The sequence below is a fragment of the Papilio machaon genome, chromosome 11, assembly GCF_912999745.1.
Source record: "Papilio machaon chromosome 11, ilPapMach1.1, whole genome shotgun sequence".
In the NCBI taxonomy this organism is placed as follows: domain Eukaryota; kingdom Metazoa; phylum Arthropoda; class Insecta; order Lepidoptera; family Papilionidae; genus Papilio; species Papilio machaon.
The window spans coordinates 1,994,801-2,015,423 of NC_059996.1; the positions used below are offsets into that span (position 1 = coordinate 1,994,801).

The 20,623-nt window shown below is 31.9% G+C and overlaps 1 protein-coding gene across 1 annotated transcript in view; it reads right to left on the reverse strand.

Annotated features, from left to right (window-relative positions):
* Window positions 1-12,715, reverse strand: part of LOC106708906 (uncharacterized threonine-rich GPI-anchored glycoprotein PJ4664.02) — a 34,821-nt gene extending 22,106 nt beyond the window's left edge. The window contains exon 1 of the mRNA XM_014500507.2: window positions 12,571-12,715. Within this exon, the coding sequence (XP_014355993.2) occupies window positions 12,571-12,598 (28 nt within the window). The 5' untranslated portion in view covers window positions 12,599-12,715. The remainder of the gene's footprint in view (window positions 1-12,570) is intronic.
* Window positions 12,716-20,623: the final 7,908 nt, after the last annotated feature.

The window sequence follows — 20,623 nt, forward strand, 5'->3', positions numbered from 1 at the left end:
ATTCAGTTCGAGATAAAAACAAAAGCCGTCGTCAATCATTTACCTTTTCCATAGATTAAACAAAGCCACGCTCGCATCAAATCTACCAGACAATAAAAATATTCGAATACAAATACATCATGGATTATTTGCGACGGAATATTGCATTTTGCTATTCGATATTTTGCAAGCAATAGACTTGTAAGTGCACTACATATTTCAAGACGGATACGATGTTTTACGTCTCTTATGTTTTATAACATGTTTTTATGTTAACTTCCCTTATTAGGCGTGTCATATTAAAACTAAATGGTTGCTAATGTTTCATCATCAGCTCACTATACGTCCTCACTGAGAGGCTCGGAGCCTACGCCAAGTTAGGTGTGACTAGGCCATAATCAACTACAATGGCCCAGTGCGGGTTGGTTGACTTCACACATATCTTTGAATTTCTTCTCAGATATGTGCAGGTTGTATCACAATGTTTTCCTTCACCATAAGAACGTCGGATAAATCTACGATAATCGAAAAACACATTGGTACACGGTGGGATTCGAACCCAGTACCTGCAGATTGTAAGTCAAGTGCTTAACCCCTGAGCCACCGACGCTCTTGCTAATGTTTGTATGCGAGTAATTGTCAGTTTATTCCTTGGCATTTTAGACAAGAATCAAATATTATACTTATAGAATTCACCTAATGATAAAACTGTAAATCTTGAGGTTAGTAATCTGAATTTTACTTTGCGGCAAAGTTTATCTAAACCTTAATAAGTTGATATAAAATATATGAGATTTGTAATCAATTTTGATAACTTAAGGCATTTAATTGAACATAATTTCAAATAAGCTAATTCCGAAAAGATATATTAGTTGAAGTAATTGATCTGCAAAGGAAACCAAGGAAATAGAATCTTTTACACAACAATCACGTAAAACTGAATAATTAGAGACGGGACGAGCGGCAAGTAATCTCATGCTTCCAACATTCAAAAGATAAACTCGGCGCAAGGATTTGACTTGCTAATTTGTTTTTCTGTTGTTTCTTAGTTGAAGAGTACACCGAAATTAATGTAGCAATATTCGACTGGAATTAACGCTTTATTTCATTTGTTTTTTTTTTTCATTTTAACTTGATTTTAATATTACATTATAAGGGAAACCTTTAAATTGTCTACCTTATGTATTTTAAGCATCTAATACATAATTAATCATTTATAAATTGCAATCAAATGTTTCTTACAAATTATAAAAACGGATAATTATAATATTAATAATAGAACACTCTGTATGTAGTACAAAAAGCTGACATTTAAGTGTAAAGTACAGAATGTACAGCAGTGTAGAAAATCGTCTCACCCCACTTACCTCATATTTAATCCTTCGCTCAACTTAAGCGAGCATTTTAATGTTATAATAAGGATAATAATTTAACAGCTTTACTGTGTCAAGTAAAAGGTCTTTATGAACGTTTCACCTTTTTTGACACGGTTAGCCATTTTAAGTAATTTATTTACTGCCAGTAATTGTTTACTTTTATAAAATACTAGTTGTCGCAGGCGACTCCATCCGCGCTGATTTAAAAAAAACTTAATTTGTAGCCTATGTATTCTTCCAGACTATGATCTACATCCAATCATCCATCCATCCAAACATTCGCATTTATAATCAGTAAGATAAACATGAAATTCAAGGTAAAAAAACAAAAAAAAAACTGCAACGTTTTCCGTAGCTCGACTAAATTTATGAGTATGAGTTAAATATACAAATATATAAATAAATAAAGTTTTTGTATTATTATTTATCTTTCTATAGTGAGTATAAAGCAACAATATATTTTTTAGTCCAGAGTGTGTCAGTCTAGTTTATTCTTTTTACCCAATATGGGTTAGTATTCGTATTTCAATTCCATCATGTGCCTTATCGCCTGAACTGATTTTGACGAATAAAGTGTAATCCAATTTGTCCAATAACAATCGTTGTTATAGAAATAAAGTCAATTGAGGTTATTTTTTTTAATTTAACATATCTTATCATTTTACTACATATTTATCTATAAACATAGTTAGGGACATTTTTCGAGAAATATCTAAAAGTTTTAATACGTTTTAAAAGTTAAATCTTAAACGTACAGCAATTATTTGTATAGAAACTGGGCCGCAGTAAAAATCTGTAGTTGGTACTTAACTTAAAAAAGCTGGACGGTTATTTCCATTCCACGGGATCTATTTAAATAAGCTACGTTTTAATTTTATAATAAGAATGACAAATACAGCAATTTTAGCAAAAATAAAATGAAAGGAAAAAATTTAATATCTTAACAAATAAAACAGTAAAAAATATTTATTACTTACTGTAACTAGACGTTATAATATTCGTGTTAAATGAAGTATTTATAATTAGTTAACTGTAGTATACTTAATAGTATCACGTGATCAATAAATATTGTAAACAGTAAGAAAATAAACGATTCAATACCATAAAATAGCTGCTGACGCTAAACAGACGCTGTTAAAACGACAAAGTATTGTTATAGGGACGTAAAATACTAAAGTCATAAAGGTATGTTCACACAAACGGCTTGCGCGCGGTTTGTTCCCACTAATGTTGGCCGGTCGTTAAACGCAGAGTGTGGTCCTTAGCAAGTTCACGGCCCCATCGCCATCAAATCTAATGAGCAACATGTTTTATATCATGTACAGTTTCTAATTAACATTAAGGATATAATATTTTACTCAACATAATATTTTATACTGTTATATCAACGCCGACAAAGCGTTAAAGTTTGTTAACAGTAAAATTATAAATTTAATTTTTACTTCGGCTATATATGCTCATGGTTTATATATTTGTTACTAGTTGTCGCCCGCGACTTCGTCCGCCTGGAATTACAAAAACGTATTAAGTAGCCTATGTGTTCTTCCACACTATGTTCTACATCTGTGCCAAATTTCATCAAGATCCGTTCAGCTGTTCTGATACCTCCAAACAAACATCCATCCATCCAAACATTCGCATTTATAATATTAGTAAGATTTCCTAATAATATTTTGCCCAAGGCCAAAGCAATATTTTAGTTAAAATGTGACTCTTCCAAAATAATAACTTACCAATTTAATTCTAGTTCTATGTTAGATTCAATTGTGCTATCTACTAAATCAGGTCATCAGGCCATCGTATTTTGTACAATTCACACTAAAATAAAATTTCACAGCCTATATAAAACATACGCAATTCAAACTTTATGTCAACAATAAAAATAATCATAAGTTGTTAACCCGAATGAAAACGAGCACAAAACATACTTGGAGCCAATTGTATGACCCTAGAGATATAATAAAAGTCTTGAGAAAATAAAGGTTCAAGCCTCATATAACCTCAACTAGTTTCATAATTAACTGCCTTCTTTGCATGAGAAAGGGGTAAAGTGATACTACTTCAGCCTAAGCTGAGGATACTCGGGTAAAATTAAACCAAGAAATTATTAATTCAAGAGGGCAGAATTATAAAAACCTTTATACACGAAGTGTAGTAATGGCTGGCTTTATGAATTAATTATCTGTCACTTGTAACCTAATAAGGTAAAGAGATGGCAACCATTAGCTTTTTATTAACATAATGTGTGAGGTTATTGAGGCAATTTGTACCAAGTGTTTAGCCTTGATGAAAACTCTTTATGAGTCATCACTTCTAGCTTAATATCAAAGCTAGAAGAATATCGAATGTTGTTATATATTTTATCTTAATTAAATACAGATATTGTAATATTTTTTTTATTTGGGGATTTTAAGAAACGTTGCGTCGTAAACTTAGAAAAAAATTTTTTTCTATAAATTCTAAGGCACCCTAGAAATCAATTCCACCGAACCACTTTTACGAATACTGGCACATAATATTTCAATTTAAATTCACGTTTACCTAAACTTTACGGGAAATACAAATTTCAAACTAGCCACTAACTCACAGCGGGTGAGGTCGTGACGTTCAATAACGCCGCGGGCTTCGGGCCTCGGGCGCGGATTGAAAAAGGTTTCCAATTTTCAATCGATCCCAATCGGACTATCGTTTTATAAAAGATACGCTTTAAGATAAACGATTGATGATATCTTTTATATTATTTGTTTAACATAAAAATCCACATGGTATAAGCCAAATTATAAATTATTTAAAAAAAAAACATACATGGGAAAATTTCTACACTTTATATACGTACAATGAATAAGGTACACCTTCAAAAGAATAATTTTCAAAACCTATCTAATTCCTGCTTCTATACGCAAATGAGAGTATATAAAAATCTTTATTTTTTATTCTTCTGTACAAATGTAGACTAAAATAACAACATACCGTTAACATTACTTAAAATGCACGCTTTATTTGCATTAAAAATCTAATTTATTTATTACCATATCTCTCATACATATTAAAAAATGCACACAAACATAATGAACAGTTATTCAAGAGTGACTAATTAAATCTTTTATCTCAATGGTTCTTGGGATCGAGGTCATGGGCAAGGTGAATTAATTCATCAAACAACAGTTACTGTTTCACACTTAAAACCTCTTTTCCACAAAGCAGTTAGCCTGGTATTTCTGTTATCAATGTATTTTAATTTTCAATGGAGCGTTCGTAACTAAAACTAACAGAAATACACAACAATTCGCGCGCGGCTACTAACTTCGTGGAAAATGGGTTTAACCATGTTAGCTGATAATGCGTGTCATAATAGACGGACTAACGAACTTTCCCACGAACACTCAGCAATTTAGATTGAACAATTTCATAACGTTTGTGAATAGAAATTTGAAAAGTCATTCGCAATTACTACAATACAAATACAAATAGTACAATTGTTTAATTTGCTTTTAATATTCAATTTATCTTAAAACGGGACACAGAAATGGAAAAGTACACTAAAATAAGGTACTAGAAATATACCAATGAAATATGAGTAAATTATTTTAAATAAATATTACGATTTTTTTTTTATTTATAAAATCAATATACTTTTTAAATTAAAGTAGCTTTCTGCACAATGGATCGGGTCACTGAATAAAATACACCTATTTGCATATTTATGTTTGAATTTTTACATCAAATTATTTCAAGAATCCCGCTGTCTGATTCACATCACTGATCATTTAAACTTTCATTTAAACATACATGTATTCACCAAAATGAAAAACTTATTTACTAACAAATGATATCTGTGGACGTTTCCCAACAATATTAAAAGTACATAACTTACAAAAAGGTGAAATGTATTTTATTAAATAACAAAGAATAACGAGCTGCAAAACAACTTAACAAATAAGAGGCAAAACATTCGTTTCCAGTAAATCAGGAAAACATTATTTCTCCGCAATATCCAAGGGGCTCGCAGTATACAAATAAATAATGGAACTTGAACCAAATAAAAGTATTTGATTTCTGATCAAATCAAGGAAAAAATTAATGATTTTGTAGCATTGTTAAGGAAATTATGCTTTGTAATGGGACGATGGTTCGTTTGAAAGGATGAATGAACAGTAATCACCACCCATTCTCACTTGGAACAAGCTTTCGTATTACAGATACGATTGCACTAGTCACAAATATTCATGCTAGCCCCACAGTTATTCTAGAAGTCATTCCTTTCTGATCGAGGTTTTGGCTAAGCGTCATCTGCGCCCGGCCACCTCAAGCCCAGTGAAACTGTAAATGCCTCCTCAAAGCAAACAGTGACTACTCAATCACAAAAAAACATTCCTTTCTGATATAAAAAAAGACTTTGTAATATAAAAAAGCTAAAATTAAATAAAACTTAGAGGGTAATTGTAAACACATAAAACTTTTACCCTTACCCGCTTGTGAAATACAAATTGAAGTACAACCCGTGTTACAATTGCTAAACAGTCAATGCTGTCAAACGCTATTACGTAGCGCCGTGCATCCTATTTCTGATAAACAGGAATTAAACAGTCTGTCGATCTCATAGTGTATGTGCATACTATTAATGTAGATCAGGTTATAGTAACTTCGTTAGTCAAATAACCTCAATGCATAAAGATAAGAACGTATACAAATATTTATCTATATTTTCAAATGTTTTATTTACGACATCTATGAGTAAATGTGAGGGTTAACGATATTTATGTGGACGTGTTTCGGCTATGGATATATATAATTACATATCTCAAATTAAAATGTATAATTTCTTCGTTAACCTCTTATATTTTTTTTTATTTAACTTAAAATTTGTAAGTAGATATAATTGTTTTGCAGCAGTTTTCGCTACGTCACTAAGCGCACTAATGGGCCGTTAAGAATTATTTATGTTGCAAAGACCACGTTATTCTGAATTTTTCCGTGTACTTTGAATTCGGACATTTGTTGTTTATTTGATATAAAGTAAAGGTGAAATAAGTAAGCAAATAAATCATTAGATGAATGAATGAACTTACGAATGATTGAATGAATAAATAAATAAAATCTCTTACATCACTACGATGTTGTTGATATGCTACAGATCTTCGTTCCTTACGAAAGTATCTTAATGAAGTGCCACAGTATAAATTTAGTGCGCGTGCTTTATCACTAGTTTCTAAGTTCGTTTCCTGCGATGATTATCCAGGTCACGACTGACGCCTCAAACTTATATTACGTATCCACCATCCTGAACTGATATCGTATTATAAAGTAACTTCTACACAATGGTAACGTGAAGCTATTACTGAAGAAACCCGGCTTTATATTTACGGACGTTCTCTAACATTCAATCTTATTACTTTTTTGTCGATGTGTGTAACGTAACACTCAATATTAAGATATAGAAATTAGAGAGCATTAAAGCAAACAAAAATTACACAGACACAAAACAATAATCTGAAACTAAAGACAAATTTAACCACAACAAGAGATAATTTTCCAAACAATGAGTTCATAAAAAGCAGATGTTATACACGTCCGAATGAAAATATAATGAAAGCACGTAGAGTTTTGTAAAGAAGCGACGGAGCGAACAAAAACTAAGGAGCAAGTTTGTACGAGACTTCCCGCGCGGGACTACACTTAGAGAAATATATCCGGAATATACGTATTGTGAATTACAAAGCACCAATACAAATTACATTCAAAGCAGCCTGATTTTGAAATATCACTCAATTTAAAATTGTTTTAACAATGCATTTGTGAGTTCACTATAATTGTTTCCAAAATATGCTACCAAAATATGCTACAATGTAAGGTGAATTATAAAAAAATAGAAACAGAATAAGAACTTAGTCCAATACAAATTCTACAAATCAAATTAAACGGGCAAAGGTCGATCGCTTTAAGCCAAAAGTATTACTTTCCCGTATTTGTCCATATAACATTCGAAAATATATTTTTTTCCTCAACAAATTTTTATCGTAACAAATCGAGTAACATCAAAGCGCAGTAAAAATATTCAAATTTAGCATACATATGAAAATGTTTCAAAAATTCCTGTCGAAACGTGTATGTTTGCTGAATCTAAATATCGTTCGTCGACTCTGCATTCGTTTACATTCCGTTCATTCGTTCAATATTTGCAAACATCTCTGATGATTCATCTCAACGTTTGTCAACTCGAAAATATATTAACGAATCACAAAGGTAAAAGCTCTATGGAACCTTTATTTTTCACGATACATAAATTTAAAATTAACCTTTACAGTAATATTAAAAAGAGGAACGATTACTATTTTTATTTCTGTATGTATATAACGAATAAAGTCAAAAACTATTCGATCAATGTTCATATACCTACTTTATTCCCAAACTAGCTTTTGGCTACGACTTTGTCTGCACGGAATTAGATAAAAATTCTTAGTAGAGATACCTTCAAACAAACATCCATCCATCGAAACATTGGCATTTATAATATTAGTAAGATAAGAAGTAAGATTTGTTTGTGTATCAAAATTACCTTTCGACAAAATACTAAAGTAATATAAATAAAATAAACAGGGCGCTTTCTAAATTATCGTTATAAAATTTATTATAACCATCGATAAATTAAATTTGTACTTGCCACCGTAATATTGTACCTTTATTCCCCTTTAACGACCCGAGAAGCGATGTTATTGCTTACTTCAAACGAATGCAAACAACGTCATAAACAAATGCGGTGAAATTCGACTGGAGTTATTTTAATAATTCCATCTTCACACCGGTTTTACTTCGAATTACCTATTCCAAGTATTCCGGATATAAATTATGTAATACGTCCTCTGAGCGACGAATCCGACCTCTTTCCGTGTCAAATTGTAAGACTTAAGTACCGTCTCCGTATTGTAATATTGACCTAGTAATTCAACGACACAAATCATAACCCAGGTTAGGCAGAGATCACGGATTTTTATTTGGCGCGGTCCTGAGACATCTCTCCCTCCTTTTCCACATTCATACATACATGCAGGTTTCTGATGGTCTACTTAGTTATTCCTTTAATAAAATACACATAAAATCACTACGTTCTAGGCTACTGCCTTACCTTATACAATATAAAGAAAGGTAATAGAAGAACGAAAAAAATATTAATACCTATCTTTACCTCTAAGGTTGTAAATTAATCTCTTTTCTGTATTTTCTCCTTCTAACCAACCACATCGTTCCTTTATAGGCCAGTAAATCATAAGCAGTACTTCTACCCTACTCTGAACCTTTACTCTACTCTACAGTTCTACTTTTGTTTTACTTTTTTTCAATGAAAAAAGAAAGTTAAAAAAGTTCTACAGATTTAAGGTTAGCTATGGATATAACGGTACTGGAGAGTATCAAAAAAATGTCCGTATCGCACGACTCGATAATGCGCTTGCGATGCGTTAAACAAAAAGAAAACTCGCCTCAATTATTTAACCACCGGTGTTAAGGAACCCGACGTACTATTTTTATCTCATTCCAATATAAAAGTGATAAAAAAGCTCGGCCATCGTGATTCGATTACCTCGATAGACTAACCGGAACGACCGCTTGTGTCCGATCGTTTCTTACGGGTGCATTCTTGAATGCTACGATTCAATACATTTCAAAATGTAACGATATTCAATTGAGTTTTGTTTTTTTTACCTACATTAAGCACTTGACTACAATTCCGTCTAACATCAAGTGGAGATATAGCTGAAAGATGTTACGTTCAAACTTTTATGTGGTAACTTGACAGTATTTTATACTGACTTAAATCATGTAGTCGAACCCTGAACTAATGGGCTTTTTATTGCTCCGGTTATTACTTACCACAAAAATACTTAATTCCTATTAATTGAGATAAAATCCCTTCAGCGTTTATATCGTTTGTATGGACTAGTCTTCGATATTTCATTACATAAGTTGAAATTAGTAAAACCAAATTTACTGGCTGTGTAAAAATTAACAATGGAATATGGAGGTTAAAAAATTGTGTTTGGGAAAAAATATTAAAAACTAGCTTTTACCCGCGACTCCGTCCGCGCGGAATAAAAAAATGCACACAAGATAAAAAAGTTCCTATGTCCGTCTCCTAGTTCTAAGCTACCTACCTACCCCATCAATTTTCAGCTAAATCAGTTCGACCGATCTTGAGTTATAAATAGTGTAACTAACACGACTTTCTTTTATATATATAGATAAGATAGATTTATTAAAATAAAATAAATAAGTGACAGCCCTGAAAAGCTCGGTAAGTGATATTGTATATAGCTTAGCGAGAACGGTCAATAAAAACATTGCGGGTAGATGTATATTTTTCTCCATCTCTATATCAAAACCAGCCAGACCACTTTTATGGCTGTTTTACTGTTCGCAATTTAACTTGTAACGTAACACTTAAGATGTACAAACAGTCAAATAAAATAACAATGTATAATTGTTAGTAAAGAAAATTCGTAAAATTCATACAGCTACTTCTAAGCATGGATCTATAAAAATCAATGATTTATTTTATCGCAGATTTGAATGCGACTATTAATTTTCATTCAAGTTTGAACTACGCTATAAGTTACTTAGAGAACGTTCGTTTTGATTTACTCGGCAATAATTTATCGAGTAAAAACCGATAACTTCATTAGTTCTTCGCTTTTCCGATTTAAACCGCGGCATATATGAACATACAGTTTTTAATCGAATGTCCAAAAGCAATTCTAACTATCACAAAAGCGGCAGTCAAAGACAGAAATTATTTCTCACATTTTGACTCAATCAGAAATGTATACAGCTTTTATATTGCAGATTTAGATACTTGAACAATATAAGATTATTTATTACAAATTCTATTGTTGAACTATTCTCTCATTCTTCTTGGAAAAAAAATCATATTACTATGTATTTATTATGGGAGCGTTTCAGTTGTAGAAGCCTCCTTTCAAAATAAAGCTTTGTTATTTTCATCAAACTTTTCTATGGTATGAAACTTTATGTGTTGTTTATTTTAATATAATTAAACTTTCATTTGTGAAACCCTGTTAATTTATAAATAAAGTCGAAGCGCAGTGAAACATGTATTTTCAATTTTCTTTATCGACGTCTATTTGTCATATCTTTTAACATAACTTCATTTAGTATTTTATTTCGTTTAACATTGATATGAGCGTGAAACGAACGTTCAATCAGCAGCGAGCAATCTGAATATCGGATTTGTCTTTACGCTTTCAATTTTTTTACATACGAATCTCTTTATCAACTCAATAAAGGATACACAAAAAAGTGAATACAGTAATACAAAGAGTATTAATTTTTATACAAATAGGCAACAAAATTAGCAGAAAAAAAGTTATTACCGAATAACCTATTTGATAGAAAAGTTGTCAAGCCTCCAAAGTGTAGTGCCGGGTAGGCCAGGTGACCTAATTTTTACTATGAGCTGCAATGCAGTAATACACCGCGAGTCTATATAAATTTAACCCTAAAGCCCTTCGTCCAGTAGGTGATATAAATTGTCGAAACTAATATTGTAAGGTTGCGCCTTTTGCGTCTATTGCGTTAATCGCGTTGCGCGCGCTCCGTACATACAACGTTTAATCGGTAATCCAAATCGTCTATTCGGTCAGTACAGGCATAGCTACTACTGCATATATTTGTTCCACCATGTTGAAAATTTACAGCAACTTTACTTACGAAGATTTTGACAAACAGGTTGCAAGGGATTATCTTTGGAGATGACAGATAAAAAAATCGGCAATGCACTCTGTGAATGAATCTCTATGACATTGTATTAATGCGTTAGTCGTAATTTACGCTACCTTGTATGTGATGAGCCTAACAAAACTTATGTCACAAAAAGACTTTTTTCAAAAATCTGTAAGTTTAAATTTTTACAAACGTATACAAAAATAGTGTTGTAAATGTTTGTAAATAATTAATGATTGTAAGTTTTATGTCAACAAACTTTTAAACAATTTTCAAAGTAAAAGCTCTAAATGCTTTAAAAGTGTTATAGTTTGTAGAAAATTTCGTATTCATCTCTTTCGAGTTCATTACAATGTAAACTTAACATCTTAACTTTAAGTTTAACTTAATATTTCGACGGTAGTTTAAGTATTCTGATTAATTATTAATTACTATAACATAACAGCTAAGAACTTCATAACTGTCTAAAACCTAAATATAAATATATATAAACGAGGAAACCGCAGATGTCGAAAAAGAACTTTTTTTCATAATTATAAAAAACACGACATTAATTTTAAGTTTAAAGACCTCAAGTAATCCGCTAAATATATTCCTGGACATCCTTGCATAATGTACGCAGAGAAAAATTCCAGCAAAGAAGTTAAAAAGCTAGCAACACGATCTTGACACCGGCAGCAAAAAGCCTCGCATCTACACTGGAATAACTTGTTAACCCGGCCTCATATTACTGGTATGGTATAACGTATACCATTAACGCACAGAATAAAACTGGCCAATTACAAAAAATAGCCGGTTCAAAAAAAGCAGCTGTCAATTTACGAAAAAAAAATCCTAACGCTTTTGTGATGTTATTTTATTTTCAAATGTTCCTTATTTGAAAACCCATTAATTATTTCTCATTCTTAAGCAGTTTTGTGAAATATTTAATGTATCCAATCATATTGCAAATTAAATAAAAACTCCTTAAGTATGTGTAAAATATTTTTAATAAGCTATGATAAAAGTTAGAATATTGTTGCAAATAATTTTAATAAAAGAACATGTTAAGTTCTAAATGTTTAAGTTCATGACCGGCATATTGCAAACATAAGACTTGCCATTCATACCGACCAGTGCTCTGAATAAACACACATGCATAAAAGGAAGCACAGATAACGTACGAAACTTTTAATTTTCTCATCGCGCACGTATTTTATGAGATATTATCTCATAACGAGCTAATATTTCATATCTCGTGCCTTATTTGACGTCAAAATTTCAAATTATTTTTCATAAAGAAATTATATAAGCTTAAATTTATTTGACTAACCCTTACTCACCTAATTATCATTTAATTTGTAATTAATTAAAATAGTAAAGCAAAAAAATGAAACAAATGGGGTAACTAACCTCAAAATAGACATTATTTCTAATTACACTCAACAAATTCAATTAAAAACAAAAATATTAATTCTAATAAGAAAATAAAATTTTCACTTACCGATTATTCTGGAACTTGACTTGGCCATGCGATCAAAAGATCATTATTTATCAATACACGATATTATTTACGTGAATCAGTTTAAAAAGTATCGCGTTTGGGTAACGGTAGATTGTGGTGCACACGACCAGTTCAATACGTTGACGGTGAGTGACTGAGCGCCGGCCCCCGCTAGCCCGCTATCACTCTACTTTCGGTTTATTCTCTCGCCTCCCCGGAGACTAAGATTTATCACTATGACATAGAGCCCTTGCAATCAAGAGTTACACTGAGGCTTAGATTTTTCACATCTTTTAATGTCATTGACCTATTAACGGTTAAAGACAATTGATAAAGTATGCAGGTTAAGGTTTTAAATTATTTTATATCAGGAGAAAAGCTCGTATGATATGATTTGGTCTTGCCAGTAACAAACACAAAAATTAAATACGAATAGATATATAGATTAACGAATTTGTCACTTAAAAATAGTACAAAATAGCTAAGAGACGATGGTAAATTTCTCGCAGGGTAGCAGCCTAAATACATCATAAGCGTAGTCTGTGCCGCATTTGTATGGGCACCTTGAGCGGACGTCGGGAGGCGTTCAATGGAGCGCATGCATTGACCAGTTTACTTCGAGACGCTGTTTGTTGAATAAAATATCTATAACCGTTTTGAAAGCTCTCTTTTATGGCCACTAGTATTTTATTCGCAATGACCTATTTAATATTTACTTGTACATACAGATTTTTTTATATTCCGTCAAAAATTGTATCAAAAATCTACTAGTCTAGTTAATTAAAAAAAAAATGGGACCCATATGCAAGCACTTCCTTTCTATTAAAATAATTTTTATCAAAATCGGACCACCAGGGGCGGAGTTTCGCGGTACACCAAAAAAACAGTCGAATTGATAACCTCCTTCTTTTTGAAGTCGGCTAAAAATACAAAGTAATTATGATAGAAATTGTTTGAACTATTATTACGTATCTTCTCTACATTCCGTCGCCAGCATTTCCTTACTTAATGAAATCTGAGTGGTCGAAAGCTAATCAACATCAAATGTATCAAAATTGTACCAAAACTTAATGCTTATTTAAACTTATTCTTCTTCTTATTTATGCTCATTCTCTCTTCTCTCTTATTTCTATACTGTATAGATATTTTTTTGAGTCAGTATCGGTCAGTTCTCCAACAGCGACGTTCTCAAGTAACAAACATAAAAGAAACGAATTGAAAACATACACGAAGTAATTAAAAAAAATAATTACTATTACATAAAATCACGTTGTTTACTTTTAAAACAAGTGATTGCGCAAAATGGCTGTTGTACAAGTTACAAAAGATATCATCACAAAAATTACCAAATATTACATATCTCGCTGGGAAAAGATGAGTTACCCGCGTATTCTGTATGATAGCAGAATGTATTTTACAACTTGAATAAGAAGCTGAAATAAGAAAATTACACATTAATCCTCTGTAGCGGAATATTTGTTTTGCGGAATTGATTTACTGATGTATTCACGAAGTAAAAGCAATTCGGAATTCGGAACAGAAAAACAAATGCTTGTTTCACTTGAGCTATGATCCAATCTCTACAACAGACTAAAAACAAATTAACTAACTATTTTAAATCAAATTATAATAATTAAAAAGACTCATTGCTCTATTGCGACGTAAATTAACCATATCCTCACTCATAGAGCAATACTATTAATAATTTGTGGTGCTGGTGCCAGCTGAAAACCAGCGCAGGGGAGTTTAATCTGTCCCTGCTTCGCTGAGGTGGCTACCTTTTGCCACACTTGGTGCCTTGTATGTGTGTCTTTATGTCTTTCTTTCTTTCTTTCTAATTTTACGTTCTTACGGAACCTAATCAGCAGGTGGAAATTAGACGCATTAACTGTGAGTTTTCACCTTCAAAACACATATGCCATAACATATTGTTATCTCTGTTCGTTCAAAGGAAGTAAGTGAGATGTTAATATGATTCTGTACAAGTATTTCAGTAGTTGAAACACATCGGAAGATAATTAGGTATCTTTACTGTGAGATAATAAATTATCACATAATACCTAGCGAAGAACCAGCTCTCTTATATTCGCAGCACGTCTCTTGTTAAGTACATGGAAATAGAGCAGAAGTCGTTGTTCTCCATAATTTACTGATTTATTAAAGGAACAGGTACCGCCCGCGGACACTTTATTAACTCAACTATCGGAATAAAATAACGTTTGAATCAGTCTCGATAATGAAGTAAATCGTTCACCTAGTTTAAATTCAACATACATTGTATTATAATAAGTTTTATTTCAAGTTCTGAAAGAATTAAAATAAATGTTTAAAATAAGAGAAAAACACAAATAAAACAAGAAAACATGCCAAATGGAATATCGGCATTTTTCATTTATCGTCGTCTGCGCTGTGCTGCACTGTGCTGCACTGTGCATTATTACCTACTATTATTAAAATACCAGTAAGTAACAAAAAGCAATGAAAATATAAATTAAAAACTTTAAAAAATAAGTCTTAAATTCAGAAATGTACAGCAGTTTTTGTTTTATTAAACTCGAGAAAGAACAGGTTATTAAACCAGGAGCGTTCACGTTTTGCACTCTAGACTTCGAGGAGCCAGCCGACATAAATTTCCGGGACAGAAATGCTTTAGTTTTTAAGTACGACATTACTTTTTCACCATTTTTATATTAAAACAAGAGTAAAAACGATTAATTTTTAAAATATCATTAGTAAGAAAGGAATTTGATATACGAATTAACAGAAAAAGTATTACTAAAACATTATTTTTAATTAAAGAAATAGATACAACATCATACATATCACTTAAGCTGTAATTAAAACAGGCTTCTTGTTATCTAAATTAATCAATAATCTATGTTGTATCTAGGACGTTCCCTTGTGACACTGTCAACTGTCATTGAATTAGTCATAAATTATTTACGACATAAATCGTTAGACAATTAAATATTATAACAACATCTAGAGATAATTTTGACGTAATTCAGTTGATTTATAGATTATATAGACATATAAAAGCACAATTGTTATTTAAAAAGTTTACTATGATTAAATAAAAGAGCTTACACAAATCATTTTCAAAGCACTTGTATTGAAAGATATTGTTAATAAAAAAATGACTATTTAATAAATAACTAGCTGTCGCCCGTGACTCCGACCGCGCGGAATAAAAAAACATAATAAGTAGCCTATGTGTTCTTCCAGACCATGATCTACATCTATAATAAATTTCATCGAGAGCCGTTCTGGAGATAACTTCAAACAAACATCCATTCATCCATCCATCTATCCCATCCATCCAAACATTCGCATTTATAATACTAGTAAGATAAGTAAGAAAATGTATTTTTTGTCACGTTACTTATATCCTTTAATATAATAAAATTGAGATTTAAATTAAACATGAATTACTCTAGAACCTAAAACTAAAAGTCTAAAATATATCAGTAAATGGAGTCCTTTTTGCTATTCCCTTAAAAAGGCTTCTAGCGCTAGGACCCCACGGACCAAGGGTCTCGACACCGAATGGGACAAATTATTCGGAATCTAGACCCCTGTATTTGTATATTATATTTCCATCCCTGAAAATATGTTTTCATACAAATGTTTCGTCAGTAGCTCATAGTAACGATGAGCTATTTTGATACAGCAATCGATATGTCTACTAAAGTACAATCTAGAACAATAACCATTCATCAAGGATGTATTGCAAACGTAAAAAAACAACTATTGTATGCTATGTTTACAAATATTTGTAACTTATATTCATTGCGAATTAAAGGTCAGTCTTTGTCGGTTCCCGATTTAATAGTCTTTACCTAACTTTAAATAAACCCTTACGTCTTTAAAACGAGCGATTTAGGTAGTGGCAGTATTTACTTTTCGTTTTTGTGTCTGCTATTTTAGAACCTAAATGAGGATGTCACATTAAAATTACAGGAAGAAAAATACAGAAGAATTGGTAACCTTCTTTTTTGAAGTCGGCTAAAAAATACATATATTTTTATTTTACAGTATTTCATTTTGTTTTGAGAACTTTAAAGCTCCTACAAAAATATGGTTTTAATACAAAAAACATAATAATAAATTAGATAACAATCAACTTGTTCAACTTTGGGAACGATCAAAATTCCTTTAAGAAAACTGCAATAGAAAAAAAATATTTTTGCAAAGAATAAAAAAACCGTAAAGGTACTTATATTGACTGCATACGATACACAATGTAAGTTAACCGTTCGGTTTGCGACAACAAAATCTACAATAACCAAGAGACATTGTGCAAACTTTACCGCTACATCGGAAGTCTAGAGCTGGAAACAGTTTCCGAAGCCATTCACCTGTAACAAAGTATGCTAGGGCCCCGAAGGATTAAACCTATTGATTTAAAAAAAAAACAAAGCTACAAATAATCAATAATGTCACATCGTTTTATTTTGCTTTCCCGAGCAGTACAATATCTTTGGTAGTAGAGCACAAACGTCACAAATTAAAAAAAAAAAAAAGTTTTCACACTGAAACTAAATTACGCCAAACATTAACCATACTTCATACTAATATTATAAATGCGAATGTTTAGATGTATGGGTGGATGGATGGAAGGATGTTTGTTTGAAGGTATCTCCAGAACCACTGAACGGATCTCTATAAAATTTGGCATACATGTAGAACATGGTCTAGAAGAACTCATAGCGCAATTAATAATTTTATTTTTAATTCCGTGCAGACGAAGTCGCGGGCGACAGCTGGTTATATATATAAACCAAAAATCCTAAAATATTGTCTTACTGAACTATACGAGAAAACTTTTATGATAACGGCAGTACTACTAAGTTTTGTATTCAGAAATAATCGTTAGGTTTATAAATGAGAAGGTATTTAATAAAACAGTTTAACGGAATTTAAAAATCGGTCATCGATTTTTACATTGTGATTACATCGAAATCGTGAACATCTTACGGGACTCGGTCACTAAACTTTATATTGATTGTTCACTGAGTTTTTTTCCCCAACGACAAAAGTTAGCGGTCGGTACTGTATTACAAGATGCAAACTTTACATAGGTTCGTGATTAGCTGCGTGCTTAAGACTGTGTTAAGATGCCAGGCGGGAACACGGTATGGAAGAAGGTACGTAAAGTTGGGGCCCCGCTTTAGTATCACTTAATGTTTTTCTTTAGGGAAAGGAAAACGAGCATGCGACAACCTTATTTCGCTAAAATAACAAAGTGACCGTTAACAATAGACATTTGCAACAAGTTAAAAGGCACAAATGCGTGCACAAAGGCACAAATGTGACTACCTTTAATGGATAGAGGACTTCACTAAAGGGTATATTTTCCCTCTCCTGTACGTCCCCGCGATACCTCAAATTTTGTCTCGTTCGAAATTACGAGCCCCCATAAAGTTTGGATAGCCCGATACTGTTGTACCGTAACGCTTCGTGACCCATTCGATTTAAGGGTCCAATGGACACCGAGAAATTTTATTGCTTTTTATAAAAAAAAACATAAATATCACTGTCATCGTTGCCTTTAGGTGATTTATTTTATTTTTTGTGACAAAGCATATTTTTTGGTCTCTTAATCAATGTCAGTTTTAATTAAAGTTGTTAAGAAAATATATTTTTTTATTTATTTAAAGTGTATGTAACATATTCAGGACCTGTATAACTTTGATAGTAGCTATGTTCTCTGGAAATAAACTTAATGAACCGTGTTGGTTAAAATTTGGCAACGCTCCAGCTAGCTTTAACAGTGTTAATGTTGTTATAAGAGTTTATTAAAGGAACAGAGTTATATAATTAGTATTAGTAAGTATTAAACTTATGATCTTAAAAAAGCAGGATTAAAAAACATTTTATCACAATTTTTCCGTATCTAATTAATGTTAGTTTAAAAAAAATTAAATATTTCTTGGATCGTCAAAAAAAAATTGAATACAACCTAACATAGTTAACTTCGATCCTGTGAAATCTAAAACACGTTATTAATTTAGAATTGTTTGTAATAATGACATTCCTTTTACCTTATGTTTAACTTACTCTGAAAAACACATTTATTTAGACTTTTAAAGATTTCAAAAACAACAGAAAACTACTAATTTATGATATGCATTGTGCAAGTAGCATAATTCTAATCAAAGTAAAATAGGACTAATATGTTATTAAAATACCTGAGTAACATTTGAACAAATCAATTACTCAACCCAGTCTAAGAGCTTTTCTTCGACAAGTCACCGAATAATGTCCTAATCTTGTATTGAGTGGCAATTTAAACGTCAATCAATCGACGCAAAATGACGACTCCTTTGTTAAAGAAATTGGACAATAACTGTGATTGAGCCTCACATCGCGCTGTCGTAACAACCACTCAGAAGTTCAGATTATGAAGTGTAGATAATAAGAACATTTGCTCAATACATACCAAAAATGGATACTAAAATGCTTTATGCATTAATGGAGAACCTTTTTGTTACTTCGAATGGATAACGAAGAGCAAACAACTTCGCATGGCAAAAGAAACAAGATGATTTATGACGTCCTTGATTAATAACGTTAACTCTCTGTTTATGACATTTTAGCAGATGAGTCTAACCGCGCAATCCACTACACAAGCAAATCTATGTCTTTTCGAAGAGCCAAGAGAAGAATTACAATGTTCTTAATATTTTGTTGAACTGCACAAACCAAGACAGAATTTTCTTCGATAAACAAATTTTAGTAATACTGAACATAAGTGTTGATATATGTAGAATGTGTAAAATATCAAACAAGCTTCTTAAATTGCAACTTGACATGCAACTATAGTACAATATCATCAAGATCTCATCTAATTAATCTATACGCTACCACCAGTTTGAACAGCTTATGCAAAGTGTTGAAATTTTAAACTGTTCTCTAATACTTTTTGAGAAAGTTTCAACCTACTGAAGTTTATCTATCCTCAAACGGATTAAATCCGACTAATAAGTGTTTATAAAGTTTCTTTAGAAGCCTCTACTTTGATCCATCTTGGTATTTTAGCTTGTGCAATTTGTTCGCACTAAAATGAAATATAAAAAGATTTTACACAACCGTATGGATAATACATGTGAATCAAATTGACAAAAACATAACATTAAATTAGTTGAAAAACAAGATTATAATTATATCAAATAATTTCTCGCTTAAGACGGCTCTTACGTCTTATACCCTAAACTATATTGAAATAATCAAGATACTGATGTAATAACATATTTGCTTGGTTGTATAAGTCAAACGTAATTATTGCCTAGTTAGTTTTGCGACGTTGATTCAAAATTCTCTCAATGATAACAATGCAGAGGACGAAGAGATCGCTCGTTAAAATTTGCTCCACATAAAATAAAACAATTACTACTGTGACCAAACTTCTAACAACGAGATTTCCGCGTGTTCGTGTGATCACTATCTTTGTAGGTTGGATATCTTTTGCAACTATTTACCGCCATCTAGTAGCCCAGTTTGAGAATTCTTTCTGCCTAATATATTGTGTTAACCCTATTCTGGTGTTTGGGTTGTTGAAATATTATCATGCACAATATTTAAGAGCATATTTTAACAGTGGTAGAGCCCGCAACAACAATTGTTGTACGAATGGCCGGCACTCCCGACGAAATACCACCACGACACAAAAGACAGGCGTTTAATAATTCCTCGTTGCATCTGATTAATCTGCGTGCCGAAGGCCCAATTTTACTCCGCTTTTATTATAAGAAAAGTATGGGAAAGTAACGCGTATTTGGCGGAGAAGAGGACCCGTAGAAAGGGATATATCCTCTTTCTATGCGTCCCCTCCTCCGCTCCCAAAAAAGATAGGCAATGAGCCGCAATTGTGGATGTCTATGGGCAGCGTTCGCTTCTCTATTACGGCGAATTCAATTGCTCATTTGCCATCTTATGATATAAAAAAGGTTCAACTATTGTCTAGCTTTGAAAGTACAAAGTAAACACGTTTAAAATTGTATTACAATCTCACGTTTTGTATAAGACAGGTCATCTTAACTAAGCTCCATGC